At 38.0% G+C, this 18385-nt stretch overlaps 1 protein-coding gene across 12 annotated transcripts in view; it reads right to left on the reverse strand.

Moving 5' to 3' along the window:
* LOC306871174 (fibrosin-1-like protein) overlaps positions 1 to 18385 on the reverse strand; it is a 285982-nt gene that overhangs the window by 172180 nt on the left and 95417 nt on the right. For 11 of the 12 annotated variants that reach the window (XM_079418935.1, XM_079418940.1, XM_079418933.1 and 8 more), the window contains exon 4: positions 12844 to 12879. The exons of the other annotated variant lie outside the window; for it this stretch is intronic. In XM_079418935.1, the coding sequence (XP_079275061.1) occupies positions 12844 to 12879 (36 nt within the window). The remainder of the gene's footprint in view (positions 1 to 12843; positions 12880 to 18385) is intronic. 12 annotated transcript variants of the gene reach the window in all.

The following is an 18385-nucleotide window of genomic DNA, read 5'->3' on the forward strand; positions in this document are numbered from 1 at the left end:
TCACTGTGCCAAATTGCTGTGCTCGCTAATTTCATTTCTCCCTCCGCATTCACTGGCAGTTAGACTCCATTACTCAACAACAGCCATTTAATGCTCCCAGGTCCCAGAGGTGTTACATTAAAATGTAATAACTTGCAATGTAAATGAAAACAAAAAACATTATTTTTCCTCTCCTTCCCCAACCTCTCCCATCTCCTCCTACCTATCTCTCTCTGTAGGGGGAGTTGGAATCTAATTCTCAGCCCATCTGGCTGGTGTAATGAATGCGAGGTAAGCCAGGATGCTCTGCTACTGACTCTGAGAGCATGGCGAAACACCTGATTGGCCCTCCCGGGGTATTCTGTGACACCAGGCCAGTAGTAATTGGAGACCCATAACTCCTTTATGTACGGACTATCAATTTCCAAATTGGTTGCATTTGCGGCACTCTTTCATGAGGTGATCTCTCCAGAATCGTCAAACCGGAATGCGTTTTGAAAAGCCAGGTAAGAGGTTCTTAGGCCGGGTTTAACCTACATATTGAGGGCCCTCCCTCTGAGAGGAGCAGCTTTAGCTATAGGAGTCCTGCTGCATAGCGGGCTTCATTATGATCGGAGCACTTCCGCACAGAGAGGAACCTCAGATTGTATTAATAACACAGCAGAGGGCAGTTAATCTGGTAACTGAGCTGCAAAAAACCATGTGGACACACTGGTATGCACATTCTGTTAAACTGATAAATCATGCAAATGCTAAATAGATAGTGAATTAATAAGCCTTGCAAAACATTTTTTTTTAATCCTGATGCATTTAAAATCAGTATGAAGCGGAAAGTGACTGTTTTCTTCCCTACGGTGATGTGGCTTCTTGAACAAGAAAAAACCCTGTATAAAAAAAAATAAAAGGTCAGGTCCACCAACTACTGTCAATTCATTATATTGTGATAATTCTACACAAACACGCACAAGCTAACAATAAGTTTACATCAGTTATATGAAATATCACTATTACCCATTGCGTTCTCAAACACACTGCAGCTCAAAACAAATGACATAACTTTAGTAAGTGTCTGTAACTGGTCTGCTTCAGGGACAAGCCTGTGTAACCATTCAATTTCTGCAATGAGTACATGATAACCGCCTTTTCCGTAAACACTCAAACGCCTCCGCAATCTAAGAGATCTAGCGGGGATGTATACAGAGACTGGTCTGGGACACGCGCCGGAGCAGGGGTGGAGATGACCGTGGAGCTCCAAACCGAGGGTTAGTACGAGCATAGGTGGTGCTACACATGTTTGTGCGCAGACGCATGAAGAGCAGATAAACATGCTCGTTTTGCTACAGGAAATCTGGGTTGTACCTGCTGGGGTGCAACTGTTAGCCTGAAGCAAAGCCGCAGAGGAGCTGAGGTGAGAGTGAATAGTGCTAGTGTTAAAACCACAAAAACTTCTGCTTTTATTTCATCTTTTCTTTCTCTGCCCTGCCTCTCGCTTTCTCTTTCTGTCTTTTTCCATGTCACGCTCGAGCTTATTTAGAGCGGCCAGTGCATACATTTACTGGTGACTTCCTTTAACGCCTGAGTGGGGAGAGTGTGATCTTACACCTCACGCTTGACACATAGTGAAACTAATTTGTGAGGAGGAAGCAACTGACATTCAAAATACATAGGGAGGACATGAGAGAACACATGCTTTATAGATTTAACACTTTCACAACCTTTCAAAAGTTTGAGTGCAACTATTTATTCTTTATTATACACGAACATACGAAAGTTAAACTTTTTTTCATGTTTTTTTATAAGAAGTCTTTTATAAAAGTCTCTTATTATCACCAGGGTTGTATTTATTTAGTCAAAAATACAGTAAAAACAGTAATACCGTGAAATATTATTGCTATTTAAAATAACTGGTTTATATTTGGGAATTTTCAGCATCGTTACTCCAGTCTTCAGTGTCACATGATTCTTCAGAAATCATTCTCATGTGCTGATTTGGTCATCAAGAAATTTCTTAATAAAATAGTTGTGCTGCTTAATATTTTTTGTATAACCCATAATGCGTTTTGTTGAGCAATCTTTGATGAATATATATTTTTCTTTAAAAAATAAATAATTTGTGGCATCATAAATGTCTTTTTGACTTTTGATAAATTTAATGCATCTTTGCTGAATAAAAGTATTAAAGTATTTAATGTTCCTGAAAAAAACAAACATCATTACACCTCCAGAGGGCTACAAACCTAAACCTCCAAAGTTCTTAAGAAAACTAACACAGAAAGTGTTATAGGAGGTGTAAAAACCTCAGGTAGCGAGGAAAGAAAAAAAAAGATGAAATTCAACTTCCCTCCCTGTAGCCCTGACAAAAGGCAGGAGGCAGAGCTCTGTTCTCGCCTTTAGGAGAGACGCCATGTTGAAACCCCCTAGAGTTACAAAAGAAACATTTTAGCTTGTGTGTAAGAGCCGTATCGCTCCGAGCGCTGCTTAATTTCTGCCTTTGTTTGGGTGGCAGGGAGGCTCTCAGGGTTCTGTAAGGCCTGCGGGTCTTTTGTCTCACAGTAGAGGAGGTCTGTTCAATGCCTGAAGCATTTTTGTTCAGAGAAAGCTTTTGTACCGCCCCTCATGCTGAGATTTGGCAATGGGTCTCAGGCTGAAACACAACCCAGACAGCAGCACAGGTATTTCCTCTGAGATTGTGTCAAGAACTAGCGTGCCAAACACAGCCTGAGATCATAAGAAAAGAACAGAGATGCCACACAGGAACACAGAATTTAAAAAAGTGCATCTTTGTTTCATATGCTAAAAACAACAACAGATTTTTACAAATTCAGTGGTGCTCACCCATTCAAAACTCAACGTTATGAGCCTAGGGGTCCGAATGTTTGCCAGAACGTTGATATGAGGTAAATAAGATATTCCCAGCACTTATTAGCTCATTGCTGTGTGGTTGCTATGGTGTTTTCGCATTGGCCCAGGCAAAAAGATGCCACCCTCAGAAATTATGGCTTCTAAGACAGTGGTTCTCGAACTTGTTGACCTTTTGAAATGGATGTGTTTCTCTTTTGTAAGTCACTTTGGATAAAAATGTCTGCTAAATGCATGAATGCAATGAAGGTCTCCCATAATGGCAAAAAAATAAAATATTCACATACATTATGAAATAAAGTAAATAAACAAATACATAAAGGATCACACGAGCACTAAGAACACATCAGTATGAATTTAAACATACAACAAGCAGGCACACTGATGCATTTTGGATACTTTAACTCAGAACAAAAAAGCCAGAGGGTTTAGTATTAAAAAAAGGTCTTTGCAGCCCATATCCGACTAATGGATGAGGTTGAGTCAATGTTAAAATGATAAGGAAGTTCAATGTTAAATGGCGGTTCTGCTCTGATAATGAGCCAGTTTTAATGTGCTGTGATTCCCTGTGGGGTGGTCAGAGAGCTGATGTGTTTCGGGCTGACGTGTTTTAAGACACCTGAGAGAGCCGCGTTATACGCCCACAGCTGCGTTATTAACTATAGCGCTATAAATCCACATGATTTATAGAGCTCCCTTTCCTGTGTAATCACACCGCAGTGCAGGGGAGCTCCGCGGAGGGACTGCACACAGTGGGATGGGGAGGAAGAGGAGGAGAGAGCGAGGGGAAAAGAGAGAAGAGGAGGATGGGTGTTGAGAAGAGGTGTGAAAATGAAAAGGACTGCTGAGAAGCAGTTCTACTTCACTTCCAATTCAACTCTCCACCCATTTCATATCAAGGGAGCAGTCTGAATCTGCACAACTGCATGCTTTACAAAGCTGTGAGGAGAGCGGGGTAAGCTGGGCCACATCAGTTTTCCTTGAGGAAAAAGGAAAACTAATACGACTAAATAAAATTCCAGGACATCTGCTATCAACTGGAATAAGAAACAGTCAATAACAGAGTGCCACAGAAATAATTCAATAAAATAAATTGGCCCAGCTTGCACACAACTCGCCTCATATTAAATGAAAGCTTTTTTATGTCAAAAGCTAAGTTAAACAAAATATGAACGATGTAAAAAAAAAATAATAATAATAAAATGACCAATGCAACAATTATAATAATTATTTAGCTTATTTTAGTTATCTTCACATTTTTATAAATAAGCTATCAATTTTATGTGAAAACATTTATGCAGATCTGGCATCTTTAATTATTTAAATAATAATTATAAAAATAATATAATCATAAAATAATGATTAAATAAATGCATTATCTAGATTAAAGGTCATATGCACCACTAAAATAATAAAAAATATAATAATAATAATAATAATTCACATTGGTGCATCGGCATCAATTTAAAATAATGCATTACAATGCAATGCATTGGATAAGTTGGTATTTGTATCGCAATGCAACGTATTTGCATCAGTAAAAAAACATTTATTTCTATATAATTATTATTAGTAGATGTGCTATACTTTTATTATTTAGAAAGCGACCAATATTTTATATGAAGATTGATTTTCCCTCTCTAAATTATTGCTCAAACGCGTTCTCTCATCACTACTGCTGGTGTGTGAATATGATGCATCAACACTACGGACACTGAGGCATTAGCATTCAGAAAGCACTTAAGTGAATTTGTGATTTTGCTGTCTGTCTGAACCAAAGAAATAAAAATGAACTGTCTGCACCATATTGAATTACATAGCATCATTTTTTTTCCATTGCATCGTATTGCATTGAATCACATGGTGTTGAATCGAATCCGGATCACATGGGTAGCTGCTTCATATGTATCTTTAATGCATCATATCGTTGGCTATGCATCGAGATGCGTATCGCATCGGCCTCAGTTATGGAGATGCACATCCCTAATATACATACAATCAATCGTTAACACACTGTACCCTATGCTTCCCTATACTGTCTTGATAACTATGGTAATCTATTTGGTAGATAACGCTTTCCATAATCTACCAAAATCATCTCTATCTGGTGGGTGGTGATGGCGCAGTGGATAAGACACATGCCTTTGGTGTGAGAGACCCGGGTTCGAATCCACTGTGAGACACCAATGTGTCCCTGAGCAAGACACTTAACCCCTAGTTGCTCCAGAGGCGTGCGACCTCTGACATATATAGCAATTGTAAGTCGCTTTGGATAAAAACGTCAGCTAAATTAATAAATGTAAATGTATCTGCAAAAATAGAAAGTCCAGCACTGGAGCAGAGTGGACAAGCGGAGAATCCCTCGGTCTCGCTGCGCCGCACAGACCTTAATGAGCTTTTAATGTAGCTTCCCATTTCAGTCAAGAGACCGAGCGAGCAGCCAAACAATAAAGTGAATAAATGCCTCCACCGAGAATAATCTACAAAGGTGCTTGGCATCCCTCATCTCTCTCTCAGAATGAATAAAAACCACACCGCTCATTTTCTCTCCCAACAGATAGATGTTTGTAATTGGAGGTTTAATTTATGATCAGGTCGTCTTTGGATAATGATATCGAGCCATTGTAATTTGCTGATGCAAATGGTATTTTATAACAGTCTATAAAAATGCCGGTGCTATGCAGGCGAACAACCAAACATTCTGAGTGTTCATTACGCTCCTCATTAAGGCATTCACGTCTCTGTTAAATGCTTTTTGAGGCAGAGGCAACATGTAATTAAGACCTGATTGAGCAATAGCACATATAACATAGCACAGCAATTTACATTCGTCACTATTTGCACAGAGCTACAAAGACACAAGAGCTGTCGCTATTGCTGGAATGTGAGAGGGCAGCGTGTACTGAAGAACAATTTACAGGCAATAAAAAAAAAAAACTATTTACACTGCTTTAGCTTAATGAATATTGTTCAAGTAGCCAATTATGCTACTGATACAAAGCAGAAAGGAAAAGATGACTGAAAACATAAATGACAGGCCATTTTAAATTAGAAAATGACAGTCAGAAGACATCATTACTACACTATGAAACACAGAGCATGATAGCAATGCATCTTTTGAAGCCCATCAAAAGGCTATTTTAAAAAATGCTAAGAATGCATGACAGATTCCACAAGAACAAAGCAGAACAAATCTTTTTAATATTTATAATCATAAGAAATGTTTCTTGAGCATTTATTTATTTTGAATATTTAGACATTTTTAACCACCAACAATCCAATACTGATAAATCTAGCTCTTTTTCTATGAGGGTCCCTGGGTTAGTTGAGAGTCTAGGTGGGAGTGAATGGGTCATGAAAGGGTTGAACTTCTATATGGTTCAGAATCCTCTAATTTAAGGATGATGTGCTTTTTCACCCATTTTATTATCTGCCAGAAATCTGAGCTGGTAGAGCACTGTGCGAGCAACACCAAGTTCATAGGTTTGATCCCCAAAGAAAACACGGACAGATAAATGCAAACCTTGAATGCACTCGATGTCACTTTGAATAAAAGCATTCTGCCAAAATATACTGTAAATGTAGGAGTTTGAAAAAATCACTATAAACACAAGCTATAATAATGGTCCTGCTTGCCTTGGCAGGCACCATGAAGAATTAAAGAATGAAAGACAACTGACAATATTAATAGTATGAAAGAAAGGTGAAGACATTTCTTATGAAGTCTGACTTGAGACTTGAAGACAGAGTGGGTGTTAATTAAAAAAAAAAGAAAAAAAAACTAAAAAGACATTTTTCCCTCTATATAATATCTTAATTCATAATGTCATAATGGAAAGCCTAAGTTGTTTTGAAACATGCTGAAGAAACAAGCTTTTGAATATGTATTAACTTATATCTGCGAGCTGCATAATAAGTCAGGCCTTGGGCCAATCATTGCAGGCATATTTTCATTTGTAGAGCTTAATTCAGAAAGCATGCCGGACCACAGAGCCATGAATAATTAAATACTAAACAGCATTAACAGCAAAAAGCTTAAACAGGAAAAGCAATTAGCAGTTAATTCCCAACATCAGAACTACGCTCACATTTCCTTTCCATTCTCTCGCTTTAAGCCGACCACAACGTGTGCGAGAGAGAGAATAGGGTCCATCTCCAGTGGAAAAGAAAAGCAATCCAAGGTGAAAATGAAGTTACCATTCATCACTATTCAAAGAGAAAAGCCTTTGCCGCCGCTTTAACGCTATGTTGTGCGGCCTGTGAAAAATATTTTCGTTTCCATTGAGTCGCTGCGTCTCACAACCATCTTTATGTTTAGCTACTGGACTATGCAAGTGTGCGTTTCATCTCGGCTCCCATGAAGGGACCAAAAGCCTCTTTGTGTGTGTGTGTGTGTGTGTGTGTGTGTGAGAGAGGCCTCGAAGCTTCTACCTTTATCTCCCCGTGTGACTGATGTGTTGAAACCCTGCTGAGGTTAACAGCACTTTTTATCTGTTGCTAGCAGCAACAGCCAGGTTTCCCCGGTGAGAGGGGAGAAACAGGACCGGGCTGTTCAGCGGGCCGCACACAGCGGTAAACAAATATGGCTTTCACCCAGAAACATACCCCTCAGACAAACACACACACAAAGTGCAGGATATTGTCAGAGCATCAAACTATAACCCCAGCGCTTCTTGTCCAAACGCACCAGAGGCCTGACACTGAGAAAATCTCTCCGAACCAGTTGCTCACAACCCAAAACATGGATCGCAGGCCTGCAGGTCTGTTCTTACAGGTGAAAAATGCTTAAAACAATATAAAAAAATAAAATGCATTCTTACAGGTAAAAATAAAAACTTAAAAAAAATGCCTGAAGCAAAAATATAAGCTTTTTTCACCTTTAAGTTAACAAAAGCATATATAATGATTTTGCTCTATAACTTTTTACAGGTGAAATATGATTAAAAACATTCTAGACATTCTTCAAACAATAGCATAGTTATGGTCTAATAATAACAATAATACATTATTATAAAATACATCATATTTAAAAAAAAATTTTAAAGGAGAAATCTGGTAATCATCTGGTTAAAGATAAAATGTCTAAATCTGACTGTGAACATTGACCACGCTTGAAATGTCTGCATCCTAAATCTAAATATTTTTCAAGTAAAATGATTGTAGAATACTTTTATAAAGTTTATATATTAAATTAAGTTCAAAATGAAAAACTAATATGCTTTGGTTTTAAAGAGTATTATATTAACAGTGTAAAAACTGCTTGAGAGTAACGTTTTAAAAACCTTGTGTGCTGTGCTTGACCAATTAAACATGCAAATAAATAAAGCATAGTGTAAATGAACATCTAAATGTGAAACAATCTCTCAATCATGGTCAAATTAAAGCATGACCTCTCTCTGTCAGGTCTGTATGTAACAAATTCAAGACTTTTGATTCTGTATTCCTCAGATTCAAAACACCGTAACCCCTCTCTAATCAGTCGCAACACATCAAACAGCAACAAAAACAATATTTAATGCTGATAGAATCTGTCTATCCCACATCAGAAACCAGAGAGCACTCTCACCAATAAATGGCACGTAACATAGGTTACTTTGCCCGAGGTTGCACCGCTCCCCACGTCCTCCATGTAGGTGGTGTTATAGCCGCAGGTGCTGTGATCTGAACACCAGTGGGTGGATGCTGCAGAATGGAGGCGTTTGATCCATGACAAGAAGATGGAGGCCATCTTTATTTGTGTCAGGAGTACTTTGTAGCACCCTTGATATATGATAATCATGCAGGTGCTCCCTAAGCACACAATTTTATATGTCATGGTTAAGTACCGACAATATTTGCAGTCGTTTCGTGCAAGACACAAGAATGACACTGGCTCTAATCTTGTGTGTACAGCGGCACACATCAATTTTCAGATTGAAAGAGAGGTCAGATCGTCTACAGAACCCCTGCTCAAAACAAGCTTACCCTGCTAGAGACGCAGTAAAATCAAGAAATAAGTCACTTGAAGCCAAGCATTAGTGTTTTTACCAAATGTAAGAGGTGGTCTCAGGCCCCCTTGGCAGCGTGATAAAATACTAAATAAATACGCCACTAAATAAAAAGATACAAAGATCAATGTGACTTTTTATCGCAAACTTTTAACTTATTTTCGAAGAATTGCAAGATATAAACAAGCGATTGCAAGAAAAAAAGTCAGAAATGCAAGATATAAACTTGCAATTCTGACTTTTTTCTTACAATTCTGACTTTCTTGCAATTGCGAGATTCTCACAATTCTGACTTTATACAGTAACTCGCAACTGAGAGCTTATATCTCACATAAAAAAATCTGAATTGTGAGTTTATATTGTGCATTTCTGAGGAAAAAAATGCACCTAGGCAAATTATTATTTTATTCACTGACAAATAATGCATTTTAGCATTACTCTAAATAAAGAGCAAAATATGCAAGTTAGGTGTCTAAATAATACATAATGTTATGTATTATATAATTGTCATGCTGCCACAGAGAATGATGGGAAATGGTTAGTATGGTAACATACCCATCAGCTCATAAATGTAGTTAAATGAGTACCTAATTCTTCATCAGCAGTACACAAACTAAATGCTACAGTCCGTGTTCAGAATTACAACTTACAATAATCAAAAACTATTTATTTCCACCAGAAGTTTGTAACTGACTCAGCCCGGCATAATGAAAACCCAAAGTTTCCCAAAGGTAATTAGAAATCATGTGCATTCAACTCATGAATACAATCATTCTGACACATGACTTGAATGGAGAAATTTTAATAAACGCTGTTCTACTGTTCATTTTTCAGCATCCTGGAAAAAAAAAAGTTAAACAAATTTTATGTAAAGAGATGGGTGATAATATAGTTACATTTTGCAATAACAAGAAAGACCCTTGGAACACGTGGTCACGTGTATTCATCTATCAATGGATTCAATGTGGTTCATCCAAACTGAATTTAGAGTCAAAACTCTGCGTTTATAACTAGGCTTGAATAAGCCGCTGCCACTGGGGGCCGAACTCACAACTTTCCAGGTGATGGCCCACTTATCTAGCCGGAAGCCTGCATCTCCCTCCATCATTCTCTTGACATATCTCTCTCTCTCTCGGTGCGTTAGCCTTTAGCACTTTCACTCCTAGCAGACGATTACAAACACAACGTGAAGTGCCGGAGTGGCCCCAGGGGCCCCTGACCATAACACTGTGCCTTGAATTCTGGAAGATAACAGACTCATACACATAAACAAGAACACACACACACACACACACACAGAAACTTGTGCCTGGAGCTCTTGGTGCTTTGTTAATCTCATGAGTACACACACACAGTGTGAAGGGCCAAAGGGCCCGACTACACATAACCAGATTTGATGGAACTAGTGTCAAAGTGAAACTCCCCTGCTATATTCTGCTTTTTCTTTACTTTCCTCTGTTTTTTCTCTGTTATCTCAGTCACAGCATCGTGTAAAGAGGAGGACAAGGTTTGTGGCTCTTTGGTCATGTTTTCTCAGCCTAAACTGATATGACAGCCGAGGCTTACGGCCGCTACAGGCCTTTTACAGAGGCTCTCTTTTCATTGCCATGTCGGAATGTCGCCGTAAGGAAACATGAGTTTAACATGCTCTATTTTTCACTGAGGAGGGAAAAAAACAACATGACAAGTGTCTCTTGCTGTCTAGAGGACATAAATCATGACAAGAATAACTAAACTAACATAGTTTTACTCTGGTAAAGATCTTCATGGAGTTATCGTCATGCTTAATTGATATAGTCTATTTCAGAATTTATACCAAACTTACAATATTAGATCAAAAAACTATTTAGATAATATCAATATAGACAATATAAGCAGTAGTCTAAGATTTTTATTTCATTCATTAATTCGTTCGTTAGTACTTTCATTCAACAAACATGCATTCAACCGATCAAAAGTTACAGTATTGTCACAACAAAAGTATTGATAAGTATTTAAATTAAATACTGTTCTCAGGTTATTTTTTTAGTATCCCAGAAAAAAAAAGCATCACGTTTCCACAAAAAATACTGGGCAGCACAACTGTTATCAACATTGATAATTATTAAACACCAAATCTACATATTATAATGATTTCTGAAGGATCACGTGACACTGAAGACTGGAGTAATGATGCTGAAAATTCAGCTTTACATCACAGGAATTAATCATATTTTTAAAATATATTACAATATCACTGTGTGTGTGTTTCTGATCAAATAAATGCAGTCTTACTGAGAATAAGAGACTTTTAAAAAAAAAAATGCACACACACACATACATATACACATTTGCAAATAAAAAGAGGTTGACAGAATGAGTCCTGAAACCTTTAAACTCTTGTCTCTTCATGCTGATAAAACATATGAAATAAATAACCTAGCAGCTCATAGTGGCAGTTGTTATCTGACATTCTTAGGAGACAGGTAATGTCAGCGTGTCTGTGTGTGTGTGTGTGTGTGTGTGTGTGTGTGTGTGTGTGTGTGTGCGCGCATGCAAACAAACATTTGAGCATCTGATAAAAAGTGAGCTTTCTGTCATGCATAAACAGCGATCCTGTGACATGTTGCTTGACATGCCTGCGGAAATTTAGCATATAAAATGCACGGCTGCTTTTGAATATTTCACAAGGGTATACAACACATTTTTTTCTCTCAGTTTCAGTGTCAAGTGTATACTGCACTTTCGAATAAAGAAGAACAGGGAATATATTCATAGATAATATGATTATCTTTAGAGTAAGCACAGTAAATCAATAATACAATGAATCCCTGCAAGATCCAAAGCTTATTTTCATCCATAAGAAGAGTAAGTATTAAGATGATAAGTACTGAACATGGAATGAAAACCAGTGAACATTTCTACACAACACAATCATTACGAAACATGAAAAACGTATGAATGAGAAAAAAACAGGAAGGAAACAAAAACACTCTAAACCAAGATCTTTTATTGTGTTCCCCTTCTGAAAATATAAAAGTGGCTTATATTGTCACATATAAAAACACATTAAGGGAGAATATATGCAGTGACTAACTTAAAAAAAAACACCAAATATTACATCTTAATGTTTTAAATATACTTATTATACTTTTTTTTATTATATTTGTTACCAAATCAACAGTTTTTATTGTTATTCTACTATTGTAATTATTTAGAATATAAATATTAATATATTGCTATTAAATACTAATATTCTAAATAACAATATAATCAAATATAATGATTAATCATTATTAGTGACCTGTTTTGACGAGAAGAATGAAACATTACTATTAACAAACCTAAATGTAAAAAAAAAAAAAATCATGTTTTGTGTTTTTATATGTTTTATATTTCAGTGCATTGCAGTCCAGCATTCAGTTGCACATGTGCACATCATCTCATAGGAGAGAATTGTCTAGCTAGGTACTTACTGTAGCTGTAAACATCTGGACCGTTTAACTAACACAGTTCAGCTCATCAAGGTTCTTATCAAACTGTAGCTCTCTCTTAAAATGAGTTCATCCGAATGAAAACCAACTCTACACAGTGCAACAAATTAAGGCTAATGCCCGCTATGGCACCCCTCAGCGAACACAGCGAATCCAAAATTGAGCTTGCGTATCCAGAAGCATATGATTTGTTTCAAGTCTCGTCCAAATAAAACCCAATCCAAATCTCTGAATGGCTTTCAAACAAGCTCTAACCTAGACCACAGCAGACCGTAGAAGAAGACATCGTCAGTGACACTTTAAACGACCAGAGCGCTGGAAATAAAATGGTCGTAAATATAAAGAAAGGCTCATTTAACCAAAGGTGCAACGGGACACCTTTAACCATTTAATCAGTCAGACACCCAAGAGTGATGTCCCTAATATCATGATTCCACCATTTCTCTGTTTAACATAATTAAAATGTCCGCTGCCGGGGCCATAAACGGGAGGAGAGGATACTGTAATTCTGCCGTAAAGCCGCAGAGCGTGAAAATGTCACTTACCGAGTACCCTCGTCCTGACAGAGAGTGAGTGGAGCTCTGGAGGAGAGAAAGAGAGAGAGAGACAAAGAGAGAGAGAACAACGTTGACCTTTGAGGGATACTATGAGATGACAGAGACATGATGAAGCTCTAGCACTTTAATATCAATATTCACATTAACCTTTTTCCCACCCTTCGTTCCTATCGTTCGCCTAATGACATTACTGATTCCTTTCTCTCTCTCTCTCTCTCTCTCTCTCTCTCTCTCTCTCTCTCTCTTTAAGACCTGCTAGAACACATGACTCATATGACTCAAGCACAATACATACACGACAAATTGGCCATCTTGTTGCTCAAGGCCTTTTCTCTTTGGCGAGACTTTGGGTTTATCTTAAAATGATCTTTCAGCAGAACACCTACATTGTTAATCTAGAAAAAAACTGTGATTTTCTGAAAACAAGTATGCAGTTACTAAGGTCTTCTGAGTGGTTGCTAGGGCGTTACTACTGTATGTGGATTATAGGGCAATATAGCCAGTTTCTATGATGTTCTGGCTAGTTGCTTAAATCTGGTCCATAGATGGCTTGGGTCTCTCTCCTTTCACCTGGTGATGGCCAGTGTTGGGGAAAGTTACTTTTAAAAGCAATGCATGTAGGGGTGGTGATGGCGCAGTGGATAAGACACATGCCTTTGGTGTGAGAGACCCGGGTTCGAATCCAATGTGAGACACCAATGTGTCCCTGAGCAAGACATTAACCCCCTAGTTGCTCCAGAGGCGTGCGACCTCTGACAATTGTAAGTCGCTTTGGATAAAAGCATCAGCTAAATGAATAAATGTAAATGATTACAATATTGCGTTACTCCCTAAAAAAGTAACTAATTATGTTCAAAAAACAATGAAGTACAATTGTTAGTTTATCTAAAGTCATTTTTGCTTATTAGTATGGTTGAACTGGATCAAAGGTCAGCAGCAAAGACATTGGTTAATAAAATGGGATTAGATACATTTGCATTGTTTAACATTTAATTATTGCAGGTTTGCATCATATTCGGAGTTTGCATTTCACGGTTTTAATTCATTTTGATGAATACTAAATCTGTTTTTTGCGAGTGGGATGAATTAAAGCACATTCACATTTAGATCTATAGTAACAGCATGTTCACACAGCACTGTCAGTCAATAAATGGGGAAAAAGTAACTCTTGCAAATTAAAAAGTAATGCGTTACTTTACTAGTTACTTGAAAAAGTAATATTACGTAACTCACATTACTTGTAATGCATTACACCCAACACTGTTAATGGCGCATTTTTCTTTAAAAAGTCATATGATTTCATCACCAAGAAATAGCTTAATACTTGAACAAACCATCTAAACCCTGTGAGCATTAATAGCCTTAGCCATTAATAACATTTTACGCTAACATGTTTCAAAATCAGAAGCCGTTCAGTTGTGTACTGTGCATTCAACTAAACATTCCAGCATTAACTCAGTAATACATAGTCCAATGATTCTTATATAGCAGGTTACATCATTTTCCAGAACGGTGTCATGGATTGTCATCATAAAGGAAATGACATTTCAGATCAGAACCAAGACACCCAGCGTTTGCATTCATTTTCCATGCTGTTGCATCAGCCCTTGTCAGTTTATGGTAAATGAGGGGGAACGAAAGCATTTTATTTTGCCGTGACAGATTCCTTGTCAGATTCAGATACATATAGGGGCCTTTAAAACAGTTCTGGGCTGCCTGAGCGAGTCAACAACAACTAGAAATTATACAGAGTGCTAAAGCTAGTTTTAGACTCCAGAAGGTCTAACAATTCAACAATCCAAACAAAATCACTTGTCTACAGCATCAATGTCCCTAAAATTATAGATAGTTAACATACGTCATTTAACTGTTCAGAATCTGCACCGCTAACACAAAGGTTACAGGTTATGTTGCAAAAAGTAACATAAGAACATTATGACAGTTACTGATCTTCTAATTCTGCTCTAACGCTATTATGCATTCAAGCAAGAAAGCTAGGATAACCACAGGCTACTTCATTACCCGAACCCACAGTTTGGGACGATGCTAGGACAGAAAAATACTTGCTCCTTACAAATAAACTAGTCACTGAGTCTGAGCTGCGTAAGTCTGTAACTCAATTGCCCGGTTAACAGACGAAGCTTAAGCCTAGACCCACACTAAAATGCATGTTTGAGCGGTCTTAACTGAAAGCAACTTGCACGGACATATCTTGAAATCTGTCAGTGGCACTCATTTACATCATGTTACACAACAGTATTGTTTTCTTCTAAGGCGAAAAAGGTGAATCCTGGCTTAGTCTAAGCCATGACTGTGTTTTGGCATTAATTAGCTGAAAGACATTCAACATATTTTTGGTCACACCTTATTTTAAGGTCCAATTCTCGCTATTAACAAACCATTAACTATGACTTTTGCCTCAGTAAATTCTTAATTTGCTGCTTATTAATAGTTAGTAAGGTAGTTAAGTTTAGGTATTGGGTAGGATTAGGGATGTAGAATATGCTCATGCAAAATATGTGCTTTATAAGTACTAATAAACAGCCAATATGTTATTAATAGGCACGCTAATAAGAAACTAGATAGTGAGAATTGGTCCCTATACTAAAATGAAGAACTTTCTGAAGCAAAACATTTTCAGTTGTGTCCATAATATAATGAAATAATGTGCAGAATGCTGGCCGCATACATTTCTTTCATGTTTTCAGAACCTTTCTCCGAGACTGCTGTGCCATCATTTGAATGAGTTACCACTTTTTTTATACACTGACCTACTATTGTGGTATCATCGACTTTAGATTTGCCTGCCCAATACTTTGCATTAACAAAAAATCCTTTTTGTTTTTGGTCACTTTACATGTTGGTCAGGCCACCTTCCTGTCAACATGGGCAGTTCTTGGCCAGTGTAAAGCCTAAACTAATTTGAGTATTTACAAGTCAGGGAATGCTCTACAAGTAGAGATACATACATGTTAAATTCAACATGAACATGTCCATTTTCTAAATGCATGTTATTGATTATATATCTCACACACATTAAACTTCAATATCATCAAAGCATCTGCTAAATGCATAAATGTAAATAATGAAGTTCACTGATGCATTACTGTACTACCAGGTCACTGCTGATTCTCAACCTTAGCTGAAATATTGCAAATTAAACAAATAACTGCTCTGCATCTGCAGTACTTCGTTCCACAGACTACTAAAACCAAGTAAAGTCATAATCCACAGAAGCCACACTAGTTTGAATGAGAGAACTTCCACATCCCAGCACCACAGACTAGGCCTGAATACCAATCTCCTGCTCTCTCTCCGTCATTTTCCCCCTCTTTTTGCCTCTTTCCTCTGTGCGATTGGCAATTTCTGCCTCTGTCTCAGGGGGTGACTTTTCTGCAAGACCAATTTTGTCCTTGCACAGAATTCAGTCACACATACACACACACCTGCTACAGGGGTTTAACCCTCATCAGTTCCTGTTCTCTCTCACACTCAGTACAAACTCCCACTGTGACAATTAGAGAAGTGTTCCTGAGAAAACCCGGAAAGGCGGCGCTGCAGGATCCAAATACTTTTCCAGAACCTCTCTCTCTCTCTCTCTCACAGAAAAGCGAGGCGGCGTAACGTATGGAGAAGAGCGAGTGGGTGCGAGGCTCACTGGGAGGCCAAAAAATTTGTAGAGTTAGCCTTACAATGCCCCGGTTCATTCACATTGCCACATTCATAGTTGAAAGGGAGACTTATTTAAATGATAATGAGGAACAATACGTTGGATTTAGTGCTGCAGCAAGATTGGAAAAAATCCATTACACCATCCGCGGTTCATAAGCCATGGGGCTGGGACACATCTAAACACGCTCCCTTAAAAGCCATTATACGCAGCACTCAATGGATTTGCCTAGCACTTAGGACTTCAAAAAAGGATTAAGATGCAGGGAGCGAGAGAATGAGAGAAAAGCGAACGTGAAAGGGGGAGAAACGGGGCGGTAGGGCGAGCGGGACAGCAGCTGTTTTGGGGTTAACCAAACAACCTCTTTAAAAAGAAATGGGGGCAAACCCGCTCCTTAATCCAAACTCGACCCCTCCTCTCGCATCACTCTACACTTCTTGGGCCCCGACAGATTTGGTGACAAGTGGGAGGGGGCGGCTTGTTTAGCTACGGACCAGACTATTGGTTAAGATAGGATGAAAAGAAGCCAATCGGGACGCAACGGAGCTTGAAGTCAGCGAGCGAACAGAAGGCTGAGATGCAGTAGGTGTTGCCGGGTCTCTGTGGGCAGCTTCTGTGACATGGTGGGTGGGTTCGAAACTATCAGAGTCATTACCTTCGGGCCAGATCCACTCCAAACTCCAAAACATCCTCGCTGTTCGGAAACACAAAAGCTTCTGTGGTCAGATTAGACATAGCATGTTTATTTGGATGCAAAGGGACAAATTCTAGTGATTCGTGAAACAAGACTTGTGATCTTCACCTGTCTAATAAAAAAATGGAAAAAAAAAAACTTGTCAACTTACAACTTGCAATTTAAAATGACTGTTTTCTGTGTTAATACATTTTAAAATGTAATTAATTCCTGTGATTAAAGCTGAATTTTCATCATTATTCCAGTCTTCAGTGCCACATGATCCTTCAGAAATCCTTCTAATATGCTGATTTGCTGCTCAAGAAACATTTATCATCATTACCAATGATGAAATCGGTTGTTCTGCTTAATATTTTGGTAGAAACCATGATTTTGAAGGACTTTTTAATCAAATAAAGTTTGCAAGAGTATTTATTTGAGATAATTGTATTTATCGATTAAATGGGCCCTTGCATGTATGAATATCTTAAAAGAAATCCTACAGGCCAAACTTTTCAGCTGTAGTGTATACTGAAAGAGGGAATTCAAGCCACATCTAGGGATCAGAATACACCTTAGCATCCATCCAGAACACCAGCAACATGGCTTAGAACATGTTAACAACCACATTGCAACACTTTGGCAACAGCCCACAATACCTTGTGCCTATGTGTTTTGAACGGTTAATCACAACTTACAATTTCATCAGAAAATGTAAATCTTTATTCTGAAAACTGTAGTTGTTGTGTCAATCATTTGGGTGATGGAACATCAAAAACGTGTCTTTCCACATAATATTTAAATAATTTGTAACCGTCATTTTTTATTTTCTTTGTGAACACATTGCCATTATGCAGTGCAAATCAAGCATGCGATTCCTGAATGTTGAGTTTGATTAGTGTGAAAGTCAGGAATGTTGACATCAAGGTCACACTGAAAAACATCACACACAAATGAGTGATTTCCACATTTGAAAGAGGTCCAGATCGGAATTGAAAATGTCAGATGAAATGTCGGATCACTGTACAGACTGTCATCCAAAAACCAGATCTGTGTCACATTTGAGCGGGGGAAAAAAATCTGATTTGAGCCACATTCAGCTGTGATGTGAGAGAATGATGAATTGAACAGACTCTACTTCTGTCAAGTCGAATGAAAGAGTTTTGTTGGACTATTCTCATTAAATC

The sequence above is a fragment of the Barbus barbus genome (assembly GCF_936440315.1).
Source record: "Barbus barbus genome assembly, chromosome: 6".
Lineage (NCBI taxonomy): Eukaryota > Metazoa > Chordata > Actinopteri > Cypriniformes > Cyprinidae > Barbus > Barbus barbus.